We start from the raw sequence: 20172 nt of genomic DNA on the forward strand, positions 1-20172 counted from the left end.
ACAAAAATTTTCAATAATATTCACATAAATTTGAAGATATATATATACACGCACAATATTTACGTACATAAATATATATATACCTTCTTCTACATCAGCGGCGGCGGTTAGGGGTGTGGGACGGCGACTGGCGGGCTTGGGCGGCGATTGGGGATGGGCGATGGGAGGGCGTGGGGAGAAAACTAAAAAATGGAAGAAGGAAATAGTGCGACGGCTAGGGTTTGAAGTGTTTATTATCTCAAGATTAGCGATGTATTTTTTAAGACCGTCGCTGTTGGGAACGTTTTGGGGAACGTTTTTGTATTAAAATAGTCGCTAATAGCGACACATAAACATTTATCGTCGTTAATAGTGACGGTTGATAATGGTTTAGACACTATTAGAGACGATATTTAAGACGTCGTTATTAGCGGCGCATAACAAATATTTCGTCGTAATTAGCGACGGAAAAAATATTTAGTCACAATTAGCTATGTTTTGTCATTAGTTAGTCTGTAATTTTAACAAGTATTTACGTGTGTCGTTATTAGCGACGAATTTTATGACATAGTCACTAATGTGGTTACGTACATTTTTAACGACGACCTATTTTTTTGAAGTTCGTACTAAATAGCAACGAACATCAATAATTAAATTCCTCGCCTTTTGTTTTAGTCGACTAAAATACAAAATTTGTCGCTGAATTTGAAAAAGTTGGAATTAGCGACGTAGTTTTAAAAATTTGTCGTTAATAGCGACGGTTTGTTAATTTTAGGAACAAATTTTCAAATTTCGTCGCTAATTGCCATGATTTCTTCAATATACATTTATTGTGAAAATTTAATTTGATATAATTTTAAAAGTTTTAGTGCAAATAAATGGAGTGATCGATAAATTAATAGTCAACATATTAAATATTAAAATTTGGGTTTAAGCGTACCTCTCCAACCCTTGGGCGGGAATAGGACCACTTCATTTCGAAATAAATTTGGCAAACAATTGACTGATTAATTAAACAAAGGTTTAAATGACACAAAATCGACAAATGTATATGTGTATATATGCATTTAAAAAAAGCTGAAAATGTTCGTTCTTGGATTTGAAAACTTATTGCGCACTCACCGTCACATGCTGGACTCTGGTTCTCTTGATTTAAGAAAAAGAACAACTTTTGTGTGCTTAAACAAAAAAAAAAAAATCTTTTTCTTCGATGACAGAAATTAATATGAGAGTTACCACCGAAAGTTATTGCAGATAGCCACTGATCTATGCACAGATTCAAATTTTATTCCGAAACTCGAAAGCCCAGAAGATAAATTTCAAACATGCATCTGTATAAGCTTCTCTGAGTAAAGAAAATGAGGATTTTTGCAGATTATTTCAGATGGGTCGCTTCAAGATTGGATCTTTTGAGTTGTTATCTATCGATCTTTTGCCTCGGGTGATATTTATGTTGCTAGTGACTGCTCTATTCATCTTACGTTCTTGTTCCCCCTGAAAGCTCGGTTTTTGTCTGGTCATTTCATTGTTGATTTTCTTCGAATAGTACCGATTTGACTATCAAGAATGATGTGATGTTGAAGGTTGTAATGTTTAGTTGCTGCTTCATTTTTACTTTGATTATCTGCTATTTTCCCTGCTTTTTCTTGAATCTTTAAATTCAACGAGGCCACTTAATTATAATAGAGCGAGGAAGCTTACAATATTATCAATATGACAAGAATATTTATATTTTTCATTCAGACCAATGCAAATAAATTATTTACAAGTATCTCACGCAATCAGCTCTACTCAATAAATCGAAGAGATTTTCTTTTTCGGTTATATGTGCGTTCATCTGTGTGTGGTCAGCTACAAAAATTTATTTTCCTCTTTTTTTCCCCAGTTGTTTTATCTCAAAGCGGTACTGTTTTGCAGTAATACACTTCATTAGGATTGTGAGCTTACTTGATTAACATTTTGGAATGGAAAAGAGGAAGTGGTTGTGGAAGAGTAAATCCTCTGAAAGAAGTTCTGGTGACGGTGAAAGCTCTGGATCAATTTCATCGTACTCTGACAGACACTCCGATGAACAGGTAAATCCAGCAGGGACATTTGCCTCTGTCGAATTTAAAATTTTGAAATTTTATGCATACTTTTCAAAGAATATAAGCTTTTTCCCAAAAATTCATCGAGTCATCCCATCTTCTGAAACTTTGTGCTTCGTCATGTTTATGCTGTGCTATCTCGAGTGCTTTCGATGAAGTTTTATTATTGAATATCTCCGCTTGGTTTTCATGGGGTTATTAATCAATCGTGTTATGCATTTGACACCTCATTTTTTTAATTCTTAATTGCTGTTTATGATTTCATGAAAGTTGTAGACATGTTGTAATAAAAAAAATGGTTGTAGACATGGATAAAATTCCTTTAAATCTCAACATTCTTAATGTTTTAATCTGAATCATTAACCTTGACATTGAATCTTCGTTGTTGAAAGCCTTTGATGAAGTAGTTCCATTAAGGGAAGGCAATCATACATGTTTGTTTTTTGCAGTCGATTGATTTGTGGACTGGGTGTCATTCGTTGTACCTAAAACTTTTACCAATGCTAACATTACAATGCAAGTATTTTAAATTATGCATCTGTCCATCCAAACTCCACATTTTGACCGTTGTGTCACATAAGCAGTCATTCAGGACAGCACGGGAATTATTGCTTTCCCGCAAACTTTGATTTGTCTCATTTTTTTAGCAGGATGCAATGAGAGAATCTCCAAATAATGGCACACAATCATCAGAAGTCACGTCTAATTTGACAATCATTGATGATGAAGTGAAAGAACATTTGAGGAGTTTGACAGAAAGGTTATCAGCTGCTCTAGTGAATGTTGGTGCCAAAGAAGATCTTGTTAAGCAGCACGCAAAAGTTGCTGAAGAAGCTGTTGCTGGTAAGTCTTGCATTTAGCAACACAAATTGTTAATCTTACTCCTGTCTGTGTATTGATTTTTCAGTATGTAGTCTTGGATTAGAGCCACAATAGATGCATGATTGAAACAAATAAAAGATCCTGGATAACTGACCTCCACCCCTCCTTCAGGTCTTCTATGTTACTTTGTCAAATTTTATTGACTATAATTTTCACAATGTATGATCAGATGTTTGTAATATATTTTATAAGTGGGGATGTGGAGAACTTACATGCCCGCTGCCCTTCTTTACTTCTATTGTTCAACAGAAAATGTTTGGGAAAACAGAAAACGACCTCCCGAGAGAAACAGTATTGTATGCAGTAAACTTGATTATCTTGCGACTTGTAAGGAACAATAAATATCAACCTTGTGGTGGAGTGAGAAAAGCTGTCGCCCATCCATGGAACCAAAATAAAAAGAAGGTTGAGTCTTGTATTTTTTTTCTAAATAATATAGGTTCACTTCTCCCAAAATACAGTTGTTAGTCACTCCTTAAATAAAAGTCAAATAACCACGTCGAACAATATATGAACATTGTTGGCAACATAAAAAAATGGAAGTGAACTAGTGCAGGCAGGCTGTTTTTCTGGTACACTGTTTTCTTCTTTTCGTTATTAAACATGATGAATCCACTGTTTTTGAATGCCTATTTTACCTGTTAGGCTGGGAAAAAGCAGAAAATGAGGTGGCTGTATTAAAACAACAGCTTGAGGTTGCAGTGCAGCAGAACTTGAAATTGGAAGTAAGAGTTAGCCATCTTGATGGTGCCCTGAAAGAATGTGTCAGACAGTTGAGACAAGCAAGAGATGAGCAGGAGCAAATAATCTCTGATGCTAGGGTTGAGAAAACTGGTGAGTGGGAGTTGACAAAGGCTGAACTCAATAAGCGAATCGTTGAGCTCCAGGAACAAGTAGAGGCTGCCAGAGCTGAGATTTCTACTTCTACTCTAGAGGTGATGCAGAAAGAAAACTCGTCCCTCAAGCAAGAGCTTGAGTTTCGATGCAAGGATTTGGAAATTATAATGATGGAAAGGGATTTCAGCACCCAAGCAGCCGAAACTGCCAGCAAGCAGCAGCTGGAGAGCATAAAAAAGATTGCTAAGCTCGAGGCCGAGTGCCGGAGACTTCAAGCTGCAGCCAGAAAATCATCTCTGGCCAATGATCACAAGTCTGTCGCAGCTTCTTCTTCTTATGCCGAGTCTGAGATAGATAGCCATTCAGATGGTGGGGAGATAATGATCACATTGGACCTTGATGACTACAACAGGAAGATAAATGGGTGTAAAGCAAGCAGGTCGGAGTCATGGTCATCTGTCTTAGTATCTGAGCTTGATCATTTCAACAATGAAAAGCCCAAGTCTAAAACTCTAGCAACCTGTGGTGTTGAAATTGATGTGATGGATGATTTTCTGGAGATGGAACGTCTTGCAGCTTTAGGTGACACCAAGATTAGCACACTATCTTATGAAACAGGAGCTGCTAATGGAGAATCCATTTCTGTGGATAATCCTCTTCAAGCCGATCTTGAAAGATCAATTGAACTTGCAAATGACATGGAAAAGAAGTTGGAAAAGATTGAAGCAGAGAAATCGAAACTAGAGAGAGCTTTAGATGTTAGTCATGTGGCTCTCAATGCATCGAAAGGAATGATGGTGGAGTCCGAGCTCCGGTTGGAGGAGCTGCAGAAGGAGTTGTCAGCAGTGACTGAAGCAAAAAAATCACTTGAATATCAGCTCATAAGTATTGAAGCTGAAGCAAGAACCATGTCTTCTTGTGTTGATTCATTAAAGGCAGAAAATGAAAAAGAAAGATCCATAGCAGCAGAATTCAAGGTCAAGTGTCAAGAATTGGAGACGGAACTTCAGCAGGCTAAAACCCAGGTCCGGTTGGAGGAGCTGCAGAAGGAGTTGGCAGCAGTGAATGAAACAAAAGAATCACTTGAATATCAGCTCATAACCATGGAAGCTGAAACAAGAACCATGTCTACTTGTGTTGATTCATTAAAGGCAGAAATTGGAAAAGAAAGATCCACAGCAGCTGAATTCAAGGTCAAGTGTCAAGAATTGGAGACGGAACTTCAGCAGGCTAAAACCCAGGTCCGGTTGGAGGAGCTGCATAAGGAATTGGCGGCAGTGAATGAAGCAAAAAAATCACTTGAATGTCAGCTCGTAAGTATGGAAGCTGAAGCAAGAGCCAGGTCTTCTTGTGTTGATTCATTAAAGGCAGAAAATGAAAAAGAAAGATCCATAGCAGCAGAATTCAAGGTCAAGTGTCAAGAATTGGATATGGAACTTCAGCTAACCGTGGTCCGGTTGGAGGAGCTGCAGAAGGAATTGGCAGCAGTGAATGAAGCAAAAGAATCACTAGAACATCAGCTCATAAGGATGGAGGCTGAAGCAAGAACCATGCCTTTTTGTGTTGATTCATTAAAGGCAGAAAATGAAAAAGAAAGATCCATAGCAGCAGAATTCAAGGTCAAGTGTCAAGAATTGGAGATGGAACTTCAGCAGACTACAACTTCTAATGGTGAACCAAAACTAAAAAAGGTCGGTCATTATTTCCATCGCGATTTAATTATTAGTCCTTTCTTGTGATGGCGTCGTTTCAACTTTCAAGTTTGTAGAAGATACGTATAGATATATATCAAATAGCATACCTTTTTGTTGCAGGAGGATTTAGTCGTAGCTGCTGATAAGCTCGCAGAATGTCAGAAAACAATTGCATCCCTTGGAAAACAGCTTCAATCTCTTGCAACATTGGAAAATTTCTTGATAGACACCTCCTACATGCCAGGGCTCTCCTCAAAAGCACTGCTTTCAGGCAATGGAGAGGTCCATTGGTCACCATATAATGATGTGAACGTGCCAAAAGATGGTTTGGATCCATCAAGAATATCGATGGGAAGTAGTAGCCGTCTTAAAAATGGGAAAAACGAGCCGCCATTCCCGTCTTCATCAACATCAGCCAGCACACAAAATCATCTGCCAAAAATTGCAGTGGATTTGGGAAGTTTTTCTTGCAAGGCAAGAGGGATATCGAAATCAACATTCTTCAACACTAATCAATGAGATTATTTATTTATTTTTATTATTATTTTTGCATTTGGTTAAAGAAAATGGAATTCTAAGATATTAAATTGTGTTGAGTTAATAATTTATTAGGATCATACCATCTGAAAATAGATTCGTTCCATACTAAGTACTCATTGAATATCTTGTTTAACGTTTTCATGTAAGAAGTTTAAAATATTAACTACAATTACAAAAACAAATGATATTTAGATGTTTTGTTTGTCCAATAGATAGATATATATATGTGATACTTGAGGTCAAACGTTTTGTATTTTTGTTTGCTCTTTATAAGTTATTTTAGAATATGGAAGTGTTATTTTTATTTTAAAAATATAAATAGTTTATAAGTTAATTTTCATTTCAAGTTCTTATTCTAATATAATCTATTCATGGACTAAATATCCCTATTAATTTCATAATATCTTATTCAAGTTGGATTTTTTTTTTCAAGTTTTTCAGATGTGTAATCCAATACAAGGAAAGAAACTAAAATAGGTTTCTTGTCACGTACTTGTACAAGGAGTAGAATCAATCCGATTTATATAGAGATCATAAAAATAATATTTTTTTTGTTGGTCAAATCGAGTAAAAAAATGTGTTTTACAAAATTAACTCGTTAAATAATCTCATAAAAAAATTATGAAAAAGTTAAATGTAACAGGATTATCTTTTTGCATGTGATATATGTATGTATATTATGTAAATAAATTATAGTAGGTAGTATAGATAATTATTATAGTAAATCATTATTTTTCCTTTTCCTTTATTTGTTTTCTATTTTTATCATCGTTCATTGGATTGTAATTTTCTTTCTTCTTCCTATTTTCCATCGTCCCAGCAAAAGTGATCCCATCCACAAAATACTTTTCTGTATTATCCATGTCAAGAAAATTCTGAATATATTCTCTCACTGAACACACTCCGAAACTAAATTACGTATTGTCTTAAATTTAGATCATGATTATGTGATTAAAATATTAAAATGTATTTGTTTCTTTGATGGTGGCATGGCATTAGCAGCATCATTGGTTTCTTGTTATAATAGTAGTTATAATTGCTTTTGCCATTTCAATATGAGCCGCACAGTTGTGTGGCGACCTTTTGGTTGCGGTTGTGCAAAGATTTCCGGACCCGGATTCGGGGTTTTGTTGCAGAAAACGAAGAAGAAGGCTTGGTTGGAACGGCGTCGTATTAATCTTGTAGTTCGCGCTCAACTCTCCAGCTCCTTGTCTGTGGACATTGGTTTGGACTCTCAGGTCAATTTAAGTAATTTACTATTTTTAAATTTTCTTTTTAGTCGATTACTGATTGCTAAACATAAAAAACCAATCTTTATATATGTGTGTGAGGTTTTGGAATTTTGGGTTCGTAATTTGGATCTTGAGTTGAAAATTTTTTGTTGGCTTACATAGATTGCCCATATCATTTTGCAATCTAAATTTCACAAAATGAATATTGTTGAAATATATCACCACATCCTGTCTCGGCCTATTGGGCAGCAGCTAAGTTTAGTTATATTATTATGTTGATGAGGAGTTGAAATTTGAATCTGTTCTAAGGTGAAGCATCTTGATTTGATTATTCTGTACAATAACTGACTTATCCTTCTTACCAATTTGATGAAGAGTGTTGGTTCGCGTGATCGTGATTCTTCACATCTGCCATGGGTTGGACCACTTCCCGGGGATATTGCAGAAGTCGAGGCTTATTGCCGGATCTTTAGAGCTGCAGAAAGGTTTCATAATGCTTTAATGGATGCCTTGTGCAACCCACTGACTGGGGAATGCAGTGTTTCATATGACATGCCATTGGAGGATAAACCGTTGTTGGAAGATAAAATCGTTTCGGTTCTTGGTTGCATGGTATGTCTTCTAAATAAAGGGAGGGAGGATGTCCTCTTGGGGCGTTCCTCGATAATCAATTCATTTCGGGATGTGGATAAAAGTTTGATGGACGATAGCCTTCCTCCACTCGCCAATTTTCGGTCTGAGATGAAAAGTTATTGTGAGAGTTTGCATGTTGCCCTTGAAAATTATTTGACACCTGGTGATACTCGGGCTTTAAATGTTTGGAGAAAACTACAAAGGCTGAAAAGTGCTTGTTACGATGTGGGATTTTCCCGAGAGGATGATCAACCTTGCCAGACATTGCTTGCGAATTGGGGACCCGTTTATTTGTCCACCTTGAAAGAAGAAAATCAACCAGAAAACTTGGAGGTTGCGTTCTGGAAGGGTAGCCAGGTGACGGAGGAAAGTTTAAAGTGGCTTCTAGATAATGGATTTAGAAAAATCATAGATCTTAGAGCAGAGATTGTGAAGGATAGTTTCTATGAAACAGTTTTGGAGGAAGCTATTTCTTCTGGGAAGATTGAACTGGTTAAACTTCCAGTTGAAGTTGGTACTATACCTTCGGTGGAGCAAGTTGTGAAGTTTGCTGCATTAGTTTCAGATTCAGGCAAAAAGCGCATATATGTCCATAGTAAAGAAGGGAGACGGAGGACCTCGTCTCTGATTTCTAGATGGAGGCAGTACATGGATCGAACCACCTCTTATAATCAACAAGTCATTAGCACCGACGTTCCATTCCAAGATACTCGAGGTGTTGAAGATTCTGAGGTTTCATTGAGCTACAAGGAAGGTGAATCTTCTGACGAGGGAACAGGGTCATATCCCGAAAAATCTGGGGAATCTTTTTTCCCCTCGGAAGTGTTGAACAGTCGAGACCCTCGAGCCTCAGATAATAAATTAAAGAGAAATAAAGGAGTCCATGATACCCCAGAAAATAATCAAGGCACATTAATACGAACTGTGAATGGTGAAACCGAATCATCAGTAAACTTCTATGTGAGCCCACTAGAGTCTCAATTACCTCCTTATGATATATTCTCCAAAACAGAGATGTCCAAATTTTTCAGGAATTGTAAAGTTTCACCTGGAATGTACTTCACTTACGAAAGGAAAAGATTGGATACACTTTCTGCATTACGATATAGATACAATGGGCCATTCTCAAAGACAGAAGCAAACTCTAGAACCAGTCTCAGCGAAGAAAACACCATGAACGGGTCACTTGGAAGCATGAAGTCATCTTTGAACCAACGGATGGTACCTTTTAGTAATGGTTCATATAATGATCTCAGCATCTTCACCTCTGCACCTTCTCCTGAAGGATCCAACGGGGATAAAGTGCATAGCTTGAGTAAAGATTATGATTCTAGAACACCTAGAATGGAACTGAGCAAGAGTGTAAGCTCTATGGTAGATACTGGAGAGCGTAGGGTTGAAAGTTACCTCTCTTCGGATGATGACAACTTGGATATGCTTGAAGGAAATATGTGTGCTTCAGCGACGGGGGTTGTGAGACTGCAGTCAAGAAAGAAAGCAGAGATGTTTTTGGTCCGAACAGATGGATTTTCTTGCACAAGGGAGAAAGTAACAGAATCTTCATTGGCATTCACTCATCCTAGCACACAGCAGCAAATGCTTTTGTGGAAATCTACTCCAAAGACTGTATTATTGTTAAAGAAACTTGGCCAAGAACTCATGGACGAAGCTAAAGAGGTAGCTAATCCTTTTGGCACTGAATTTTGCAATCAGTATAAGAGATTTTCTATTGATTAATTTATAACATGTCTTACATTCCATGAACAGGAGAAACATGTTCTTACGTTGACCTTTAATGATTATCTAAAAGAAAAAAATTTAAGACTGATTCTAATTAAGAATTTTAAATAATTCGTCTACTGAAGAGAAATTTGAGAACTTGCATGTTTATTGGAAAATGGATCACATGTATGCACGATTGATTGTTTTAAGTATGAGTTTGTGATGTGCAGACAGCAGATTAGAAGGAAAATGGGTAGGTGATTCTGATGGAGCAGGTGGGTTTAGAAAGTTGCCTAGTTGTACCTCGAATAATAACCATTTAGCTATAAAGAGAGACCTTGTTATAAGCTTCTGGATTTGATTGCATGTTTTATTGGCTGGACCATACAAATTTTCGTACCACGCTTTTTTGTGTGGACACATTATGTTATAATCTCATATACATTTTATTCTGATCCCATTTACCTGAGTTCTGTCTTTAAAATTTCTGGTAACATCTAATTTTGTGTTGGCTTTTTCTTTTTCATAGAATGCCATCATTTAGAGAATAAAATTTTAGTTTGAACTAATCACAATTTTGTCAAAAAGATTCAACCCATTGTTGATGAAAACAGCTAGCAAGATCTCATTTACTTTGATACAAGCCGAGCAAATGATCTTGTTTATGTTGTTTTATTTCTCAGGGGTTTTTCAATTTTTATGGCTTACATTCTTGGATACTCTTCATGTTCTCTCACTGCTAAGTCGTTAATTCCATTTCCAAAGGTTTCCAAATTTACTTTGTATTGACATGTTTTTACTCCAGGCTGCCTCTTTCTTGTATCACCAAGAGAAGATGAATGTTCTTGTTGAACCTGAAGTCCACGACGTCTTTGCCAGGATACCAGGTTTTGGCTTCGTTCAGACTTTTTACAGTCAAGATACGAGGTGCGCAAACTTTGGGCCGTTTCTTTAATTCTGGTTGGCTCCTTTTTTCATTAAAAAATATTGTTTCTGAAGAAAATTATTCATTTTTTTACTAAAGATATGTGATGATTTTCTCCATATTTCATATTGGCTACTGCAGCGACCTTCATGACAGGGTAGATTTAGTAGCTTGCTTGGGAGGCGATGGGGTCATACTACACGCGTCGAACTTATTTAGAGGTCCTGTTCCTCCAGTTGTTTCATTTAATCTTGGATCCCTGGGGTTTCTAACTTCCCATACTGTATGTCCCTTTCCTCCACCTTTGATTATATGGTGCAAAGCTACTTGCACAACCTTTTCTTGACCGTTTTTGTAATTTGTATCCACAGTTTGATGATTTTAAGAATGATTTGAGACAAGTTATCCATGGGAACAACACAGTTGATGGGGTTTATATAACTCTTAGATTGCGGCTCCACTGTGAAATATTTCGAAATGGGAAAGCAATGCCTGGAAAGGTATTTGATGTCCTCAATGAAATTGTGGTTGATCGTGGGTCTAATCCATACCTCTCAAAAATCGAGTGTTACGAACACGACCACCTCATAACTAAGGTAAAGTGATTAATATTTCCTACTTCCTAAGGTTTTTGGTCCTGCTCACTGTTATGTTATGCTAGCTTTCTGCCAAGGTTGAACTGTGGTGTGATGGACTGATTACAAACGTAAAGTTGGTGAATTAGGTCATTAAGCAGTATCATTGCTACAGATACTATTTATTTAATAAAAAAATACATCAACGGATTGTAAGACATTGATTCTTAGAAGGTACTTTTCAGCCTGACAAACTTTTATCATTTCCTGAACAGGTACAAGGCGATGGAGTTATAGTGGCCACCCCTACCGGAAGTACAGCTTATTCCACAGCTGCTGGAGGTTCTATGGTAAGTTTCCACGGGTGTGATGCAATGATTGAGAGATTCATGTGTGGCCGCTTCAAAATCATAGTAAATTAACGTGGATGGATAATTAAGTTACAATAAAAGCTGGATCCGCCAACTTGCTGCACTTCAAGCTTAAACTAAAATCTGAGACTATTGCTTTGGATTCTTAAATTTTGGTGAAAGAAAGTAAAAGTTCTGAAGCATGAAGTTCCTCTAAGAATTTCTCAGGACTAGGAAAATTACTAGCGTTAAAAAGATTTTATGATCCAAATATTGATGTTCAAGGAAAATCCTCTCTCTGTGTGTTCGCTCTTTAAGAACAGAATCATATAAAATCAAGTGGGTGACTTGGTGTATTTTGGGGCGATGACTTGTTCTTTAGAAAATTGGATATGAATTCAATACTTTGTTATTCCCTTGGTTGAAATTATTGAGGGAAAATAAATAGTGGTCTTAGTGCAGTTGATTTTGTCACATATGCGAGGAAAAATATGGTGGCTATCCCTTCATGCAGGTACATCCAAATGTTCCGTGCATGCTTTTTACACCAATTTGCCCACATTCTCTCTCATTCAGACCCGTCATCCTTCCAGATTCTGCTCGCCTTGAGTTGAAGGTATCCGTTTCTTCAATTACTAGACATTCCTTAGTTTATGTTATTCATGTGTTCTATGAAGGATTCTATATCATTTTCAGCAGTAAGTCCAAAATTTTATCATGTCTTTTATAAGTCGCACACTACATGTTAATCCCGGCTGAACTTAAGTATGTGTTGTTTCTATGAAGAATTATCTGGAAATAATCTGTTCACTGATGTCTGGATGAGGCCTCGGATGTTATGGTTCATAATTATCATTTGTCTTTCGCGGATGCAGATTCCGGAGGATGCACGAAGCAATGCTTGGGTATCGTTTGATGGGAAGAGAAGGCAACAACTATCAAGGGGAGATTCAGTTAGAATATCAATGAGCCAACATCCACTTCCTACCGTAAACAAGTCTGATCAAACAGGCGATTGGTTTCGAAGCTTAATTCGTTGCTTGAACTGGAACGAACGACTGGACCAAAAAGCTCTTTAAACAACATACGACACAATACACTGTACATTTCTGTGTGTTTATATTAGTGTACAGATCATAGTTAAAAAGGTTATAGAGAGCATTATGATTTTTTTTAATAGTTTGCTTAATCATAGTTAAAAAGGTTATATAGATTGCTCTCTTCTGAAAGAGCATTATGAATTTTTTTTTTAAATAGTTTGCCCGCAATGATTGACGCAGTCGTCTAGCCCAAAACATGCTGGCAACCCAAAGCCCTGGGATCAATACTGACAGGTTGAAACCTCGGCTCTTGTATACTTCCCACTCTAGATATATTGTTCCCAAACAGTTGTTCATCTCGCTGATGTGCATATATTATATTTTATTTTTTAAAACTGTTTTGAGTACACACACTGGATAATGTAGCAGTCAGCCACATTTCCATTTTCGAATGAAAAGTATCTCGCACGCTGTAAAAATTAATGTTACTCTCCAATATATATAGAAGTAAGCATAACTAGCATTGAGCCATAAAAACCAACAGCCATGGCAAAAGAATTCCACATAGATAAACCCGCCGTAAAAACTTACATTAGTGGTTGATCACTAAAAATTATCATTTAAGAAAGAGTACAGTACTACCAAAATGAAATCTAAGGTAGGAAAGACGAGCCTCAGTACTACCTCAAAATGCAGTATTCTATTTCAGTCAACCATGTCAATTCGGCTGCTCAAAGTTTGAAGCTGCAGCTAGTTGGAGGTTCGATTTAGCGGCCATTGGTTTGTGGTGTTTGTGTCTTTCCCCCGCCTGAGGCACCTTCTCAGGGTGGAGCTGACCTTCGACCACCTCCGAGTCGGGCTTTCTTTTTACTTTCTTTTTTGGTAATATGTCAGTTGGCCCAGAATCAACAGGATTTCTGCTGGAGTTGCCCTTTGCTTTTTCTTGTCTTGCTTTGTCCACGTCCGGTGGGTTTCCAGAGGAAACTGGTACTGGTGCACATGTAGCAGGGTGAGCTACAGCAGCATTGAGGTTTGATTTGCTTGTCGAAGTTGCAGAGTGGTCACGAGAATCTATTGACAAATTTTCTTGAAGATGAGATATCTTAGTAATGTTGGCACCTTCCCCTCGAGTGGCATCTTCTGTTTTTGGTGTCAAGACCTTTGCCTTCTTGATTTTCTCTGGATCCTAAGCAACGATGAGAGAAAGCACAAGCAAGGTGAGGAAAAAGAAAATAAAACAAGCAATGACATTACAGTAAAAAGTGAGATGATGAAAAGAAATATGGGGGCTGGGGCTCTGAACTCTTGAGACATTATGACATTTTAAACATCTATCAGTCACACCTTCAAGCACCACAAAGCACACTACACTTGCTGACTTGCATTGGCAATGAAAGCAAATTTTCGGAAAGAATAATTTATCAATGCAGTAGCTAGAAATGTGATGCATTTGAATAACGGGAACAAATTCACTCCCCTGGAACATTAGTGATATTCAAAATATGAGGTATGCAAATGTTTAAGTAAAACTATTTACATGAACTGCAATTATTTTGCACAACCTCAAAGTGACGTGAGATATTATAAGTATAGTTGACAATGCATTTAAGATAAACAAGAAAAAGAAACACATTCACTGCAGCAACGTACAAAATAAGTAACTATTGCAAAGGCCATTTCTCAGTAGTGATCTGACACCATATAAAAGGCATACCTTTCTCCTGTTGTTCAGCGCCCTCCTCCTATCCTTTGCTCTAGATATTGCACGTTTAACTCCCTCGGTGTCCATGACTCCACTAGGCCACAAAGCTGCAAGCTACAGTACATATATAAATATATTAGATTTTACAACCTTGGCATTTATGTTGGGAGATGAATGGTATTTGATCAACCAAGGAAACAAGTAACTTGCAAATAAATGGAAGAGAGCTAAAAGGGTACTTACAGGACCCAAAAGTAACTGACAGAAATTATCCATGTCAACTCTATCCAAGAACACTCACGAGCATAAAACAAGGCTGATCCACACACATAACAATGACAGAAATCCACAATTTTTTGTTATATTATATAATTCGTAAACTATCTACATCATGCGAGTACTGTCATCTAAAGTAAATCCTTTACTACAGATCTAAAATAAAATAGTGTGAAACAAAAGAATGAATTCGGTGATAAGGAAATATCAGTATCAAGTCAATACTCTCTCCCTTTCTCCGGAGAAACAAATACAGAGAATGGGTAGTCAATTCTTCCAGGTCATGTCGGCATCCTCATATGCGAACCAAGCATACTCATACACTCTAATTCTCACATGTAAGAAACTAGTACACCAAGGGAACAGATATGAAATCATAGAAAACAGGCCTACAATCATCTAGGGTACATTAATGGACATTTTTTCCCGCATCACATACAAATATTGTTCCAACGTAAGGTCTGCAGTACAAATTATCTCACTAAATAGTAAGATAATATAATGTAACAACTAGATCAATATTGTCCTGTTACCTCTTCATACAGCCTTCTGACTGGTGGACCCGATTCTTCTTCCAGTCTCTGAAATGAGAAAAAAATGGAAAACTAGTAACCCCACACAGAACTCCATTGGATAGGGAAAACGCGCTTCAGTGGAATAAGGGAAATCAGATGCATTACCTCGACATAAAGGTCATAAAGATCACAAATCTTATTTTCCAATGCATTGTCAATGCTGTATTTCCGTTTCAATGTTTCTCTATCTCCCCGACCAGCTTCCTGAAAATCATCTAAAGATGCATTTTGTTGCTCAACCTGTTCACATGAGTAAAATATCAAGTATAGAATAGAAATGAAAATATTCACCCACAAATTTCAGCACAAGCCTCACTGATGCTTGGAGGGTAAGATAAATACACAATGCGTCCCCAAAAGAAGCCATTTTGTAGTAAAAACATACTTTAGGTTTCATACTAATCCGCAGCTTGACCATATCCGCAACTTCTTGTTTTATCTTCTGCAATTGGTCATCCTTCTCTTGCTTCACTGACAATCCCATATTAGCCATAACTTTAAGATTTCTCTACCATAAAGAGACAATTTCTTGATCAGCTATCACTGGCATACGTCATGTTCACATCATGCAAACACATTGCATAAATAATTAAATGCCGAGACCAAAAGATTTTGTCAACCTTTTAAATCAAAGCAAAATGCAAGATCAATAGTACTAAATAAACCCTTGAGAATGACTCACGAAGCTATTTTAGCACCACATTCAATTCCTCGAGTAATCAATCAAAGTTTGACAATAGCTGCTCACTTGATATGCACTTCAAAAATGATAACAAGATCAATAGTATTCTGGATTGTCCATCAATTGATATGCACTTCAAAAATGATAACAATCATTCATTTGTCTGAGACATGAATCGAGCTAATACAATCAAATGCGATAAATTAGTTTTTTAGGGAATTTCGCCACAAAAAATGATCTGCCACTCATTTATGTAAAGTTCTGAGTTAGGTTAATATTTTCTAGTAAGATTTTAAACAGAGATCTGCCAATGGTCAGATCATTGTTAGCTACTCAGCCAATACACTCCTTTACACCCAATGAACCAAAATCTCAAGACATAAAAAATCAGCATGATTTCCGCATCAAAGTGCTAGTGAAATAAACCAGGAGACAAATGGAGTGAGTTTATAGAAGACAAAAGAAAACACAGGTAAAAATTTAATATCACAGGTGATTTCTCAATCAAAAATAGGAAAATACTTTTAGTGTCCGAAGTTGCATCAAGTGGCCGACAATGCTCATCAGTCTATTAATCACATCCTTTGGTATTTTTCCATAGTTGACCTGCTGCAGCCCAGAAACAAAATACAAATTTTAGATTTATCCTGAGCAGAGATTGAAGAAAACAAATAATTATAGGACCAAATTTGAGTAAATAAGCAATAAAAGAAAAATGAAATTAAACTCTTTAATTGCTCTATAAATACCGCCAATCGAGCAACTTTAGCCAGCTTTTGTTTTATTTCCGGCGGCAGTCTCCTTTTGATAGCTTGTGATGAATTATCGGGATCTTGAACTTCTCTAGATGGTGGTCTAGCTGTAGTTTCATCAATGAGAACAGAATAAGGTGCATGTTTAGAGCACAAGCTGTATGATAAGGAAGAAAAACTATAAAGTAGAGTGTAAACTTTATTAGTCATATACATTCTGCAACTATCTTCTCTAACTCTTTAATTGCCTTGTCAAGCATTGTACTTTTCGGTCTAACAGAAGAGCCTTCCTTTCTTTGCATGAGGGGAGCTTTCTGTACAACAGTATTAAAGATTCGTTAATAACATTAAGAATTAATAGACACATTGATTGTAAAAAAAAAGGAGAAAAGATGAAACCATCAGAAATAAGGATGAACTTGAAACAAAACTTTTAATATTTTCGCCAGCTTGAACTAAGAGTACAAGAACCGGGATGAGGTAAACAATGGAAAGTCGGAAATTTAAAGCAGATTCCAACATCAGTTACAATACCTTGGCACTTGTAAAAAAATGGATCAATTAACAGTGCTAACCCCTTTAAATATCAGTACTATGGCATATCCGTACGGAATCCCCCCAATCTCAATGTAGATTGGGAATTTTACGGACCTAACTCTACAAGCCACAAGATTTTATCTACTATCTCAAACTCCAAATCTCTGTGTTGTTGGATTATCCATATAACAATAGTTGGAAGAAAAAGTAAGAAAAATCCACAAGGTCATGGATGAATCCTACAAACACCATGGTCTTAATACTTCAGGCAACTGATTAGAGCTCAACTATGTTGAAAATCACATCACACATTTCAAGCATAACCAACTGTCGAAAATGTAGCAATGCTCACATAAGTTTGCAAGGAATCCTTGCTTGCAGGAACATTCAGGTCAAATCTTTCAGCAAGAGCAGCCTTTTCTTTTTGTTGCGCAGACTGATCTGACTCATCCGCATTACTTATTGCTTTTCCGGAGTGAGATTTGTTCTCATATGAACTTTTATCGATTGACCTCCGAATTGCAGTATCTTGAAGTTCACTACCCTCTTTCTGTTTGTTATTAGAGCTCTTTAATGGGAGAACTCCAGTTCTCTGCTGGTCAGCATCCTTGTCTGGACCCATGGGATCACCATTCGACATTCCTGAAGGATCCAATGTAATTTTGGAACCTGCAATTTAGCCATTCAATGAGACCTCAGGAACATTTTCTGGAGAAGCCAGAAATCATATGTTATTACCTTGTGCATTTGGTGCAACCACTCTATTTGACTGACTAACTAATTTTTTCTCAATTGCCGATGCTTTTCTACCTTTGTCCCCAATCTTCACAAGCTTACTTGGATGAAGTCCATCATCAAGTCCACCTTGTTCTTTAGCTAAATCTCTGCGTCTCCTCTTTTTTGGCTGCTGGTTTGCTGATATAGAAGGTTCTCTGAAATTGAAAATAAAGGTATATTACCATGCCACTAGTGCCTTGCGAGCAATTGATCGGCAAAATAGATAAGAATGAGTTGCCCACTGTACAGAAAAACTCACAAAGGAAGGCAATTGCAAATAGGTTAAATTGGCGTGAATTGAACTAATTTTCAGCACACTAGCGAAAATAAAGAATTGAAGCCTTTCCATATGATCACAAGAACCAACAGCTAGACCAGAGTATAATTCTTCCTATGAGTAAAACAACATCCGCTCAAGGATTTCGGCACAATGCCCTTTGAGAAAGAAAGTGGATTTAATCAAGGGATTAAGAATCGTGATTACATAATTGTTTTCCAGCTAAAATTTAATCAGCAGCACTCTTTAATCGCGTTACTGGCAATTAAACTTGCTCTCACTAGCCCACTATGCATTTGGAAGTTCATCTTTTCTTCAATATCATGTCTTGAATTTGAGCGTATGCAAATGTCTAAATGTCACCAACTACAATATTAAAAAGATATAATTATGTAGGCAGGTTTTTATCTCTAAAAAGTACCAAGTTACAATTTGAGTATATGCAAATGTCTAGAGAGTAACCATATATGATATTAAAATTGATTCCCTTCCAAATGCAGAATGCAAGTTATCCACTGTAATGCTATAAGCAAACAAAGTACAAACCCAAAATAATACTTCCTTAGTTTCAAACCCAAATTCCAAGAAGCCCAAAAAGGGGGTAAACTTCTCATGATGTCTTAACAAGAACAATGCTAACATGATTATTTGGTTACACGAAACACATTGCATCAATTTTCCCATATAAGTGTTTGGCATTCGGAAATGAGCAGAACTCTGCATCTTAAATATTGTTTTTTTCATGCAAAAAAAATCAATCAAATATTATAAAAGAACATCCAGAATAACTCACATGCGCTCCAGCTTTCCACGATTAACAAAAAATCCATCATGTTTTATCGCAGAGTTATCAACCTGGAAATAGTCGTCCTGCATAGAAGTAACCCTCATTTATATCTAACAATGCAAAAGCTGCAAATCAAGACCCTCAACAAACACCGCGACTTAGAAAACATAGAAGAAAAATAAAAAGTAGCACCCACCAATTCAGCATCATCTATGAATGAATCATCTGTATCATATTCATCATCATCAGGCACATCATCTAGGACAACATCCTCCTCATCGCTACTTCCATTACCCTTCAAATTCCACAAAAAGAAATCACGTTACAATCAATAATCACCACATTTAAAAGAGATATGACAATTAGATAGAGTATTCAGATTTAGCAAGAAACAACCATATAAGAGCGACAGAAACATCCTAATGGACGCCTTATGTAGAACACCAGACAATTCACTGCAACACTATCCATAAGTTTCACAATATGGGGAACCTATTCAAATGTTTGCTCCAGAAATTCACGATGAAAAACATAAAAACCAATTTAGATCTATGTGATTAACATTAAAAAAATCAACTTAAATCCATATACACACGGTAACATTAAATAAAACTCAAGCTGAGACGACAACTAACACTAAGAGGATTCAATGCAATTAACCAGCATTAAATATAACAGAACTGCTACATACCGCATACATGCGCTCGATTCTCTCTATCACATTGTTCAAACGATTGGAGCCAGCCTGCGCTTGCGAATCTTTGGCTTCATTATCGGCGACCGTACGCTTCGAAGAAGAAGCCTCTGAAGACGGCGGCAACGGTGCCTGTAAAGTTGGCTGCTGGGCCTCCGAAGACGGGCCCACGACTGGCAGGTTGGTCCCATTGGGCTGATTGGCAGTAGCCTCTTTAAGGAGTTTTTTCCACGAAACTATCGTGGTTTCACCCGGCCTCAATTCCACCCGGAAACGGAGGCGGCCTCCGGCGGATTCGAATGACGAAGCGGGTTTGGACCTGGAACCCGATTCGGATCCGGCCCCACCGCCTTCCACCATTGAAATTAGGTTTTGTAGGTTGTTTGGCGGAGGCTATAACGGGTATATCTATCAGTGAACTAAAGAATTTGGTTTCATGAATTGGGAATTTTGAAAAACCCTAGAGTGGAGCTGATTCTTGAGTGAAGGGAAAGGAAAAAGGGGAATTTTGCTTTATTTTTGCGCTTTCCAGTAACGGTTGTACCTATTATTGGTACGAGGAACTGTTTGGAGGACTGAAATGGATATTATTTATATTCCCTTTTTTATTTGTTTAT

General features: G+C 37.1%; 2 protein-coding genes and 1 pseudogene across 3 annotated transcripts; 2 read left to right on the forward strand and 1 right to left on the reverse strand.

Moving 5' to 3' along the window:
* Window positions 1–1144: 1144 nt before the first annotated feature.
* On the forward strand, window positions 1145–6103 carry LOC140883204 (filament-like plant protein 1; annotated as a pseudogene).
* A 714-nt stretch (window positions 6104–6817) lies between these two features.
* Window positions 6818–12837, forward strand: LOC140879922 (NAD kinase 2, chloroplastic). Its single transcript, XM_073283897.1, has 8 exons — window positions 6818–7257; window positions 7627–9561; window positions 10412–10533; window positions 10673–10814; window positions 10903–11127; window positions 11382–11456; window positions 11971–12072; window positions 12332–12837. Exons 1-8 carry the CDS (start codon window positions 7009–7011, stop codon window positions 12533–12535), a joined length of 3054 nt encoding a protein of 1017 aa, XP_073139998.1. The 5' UTR covers window positions 6818–7008; the 3' UTR covers window positions 12536–12837.
* A 187-nt stretch (window positions 12838–13024) lies between these two features.
* Window positions 13025–20098, reverse strand: LOC140880251 (ubinuclein-1). Of its 2 annotated transcripts, none has more exons than XM_073284540.1 (13): window positions 19553–20098; window positions 19058–19156; window positions 18868–18944; window positions 17759–17952; window positions 17373–17689; window positions 16698–16797; window positions 16481–16590; window positions 16254–16337; window positions 15435–15557; window positions 15155–15289; window positions 15008–15055; window positions 14211–14312; window positions 13025–13682 (listed from the first exon to the last, which is right to left on the reverse strand). In XM_073284540.1, exons 1-13 carry the CDS (start codon window positions 19913–19915, stop codon window positions 13215–13217), a joined length of 2220 nt encoding a protein of 739 aa, XP_073140641.1. In that variant the 5' UTR covers window positions 19916–20098; the 3' UTR covers window positions 13025–13214. The 2 variants fall into 2 exon arrangements, with proteins under 2 accessions (XP_073140641.1, XP_073140640.1); XM_073284539.1 differs by having other exon boundaries at window positions 16254–16340.
* Window positions 20099–20172: the final 74 nt, after the last annotated feature.

The sequence above is a fragment of the Henckelia pumila genome, chromosome 2, assembly GCF_033568475.1.
Source record: "Henckelia pumila isolate YLH828 chromosome 2, ASM3356847v2, whole genome shotgun sequence".
In the NCBI taxonomy this organism is placed as follows: Eukaryota; Viridiplantae; Streptophyta; class Magnoliopsida; order Lamiales; family Gesneriaceae; genus Henckelia; species Henckelia pumila.

Excerpts from the sequence above, each read along its gene's own strand:
- LOC140879922 (XM_073283897.1), top strand. The coding sequence starts at position 7,009 with ATGGCATTAGCAGCATCATTGGTTTCTTGTTATAATAGTAGTTATAAT. Across the intron at positions 7,258-7,626 it reads ACATTGGTTTGGACTCTCAG|AGTGTTGGTTCGCGTGATCG; the intron begins GTCAATTTAAGT and ends AATTTGATGAAG. Across the intron at positions 12,073-12,331 it reads CTGCTCGCCTTGAGTTGAAG|ATTCCGGAGGATGCACGAAG; the intron begins GTATCCGTTTCT and ends TCGCGGATGCAG.
- LOC140880251 (XM_073284539.1), bottom strand. The coding sequence starts at position 19,915 with ATGGTGGAAGGCGGTGGGGCCGGATCCGAATCGGGTTCCAGGTCCAAA. Across the intron at positions 16,798-17,372 it reads AGGATTCCTTGCAAACTTAT|AAAGCTCCCCTCATGCAAAG; the intron begins GTGAGCATTGCT and ends ACTGTTGTACAG. Across the intron at positions 15,558-16,253 it reads TGCAACTTCGGACACTAAAA|AGAAATCTTAAAGTTATGGC; the intron begins GTATTTTCCTAT and ends TCTTTATGGTAG.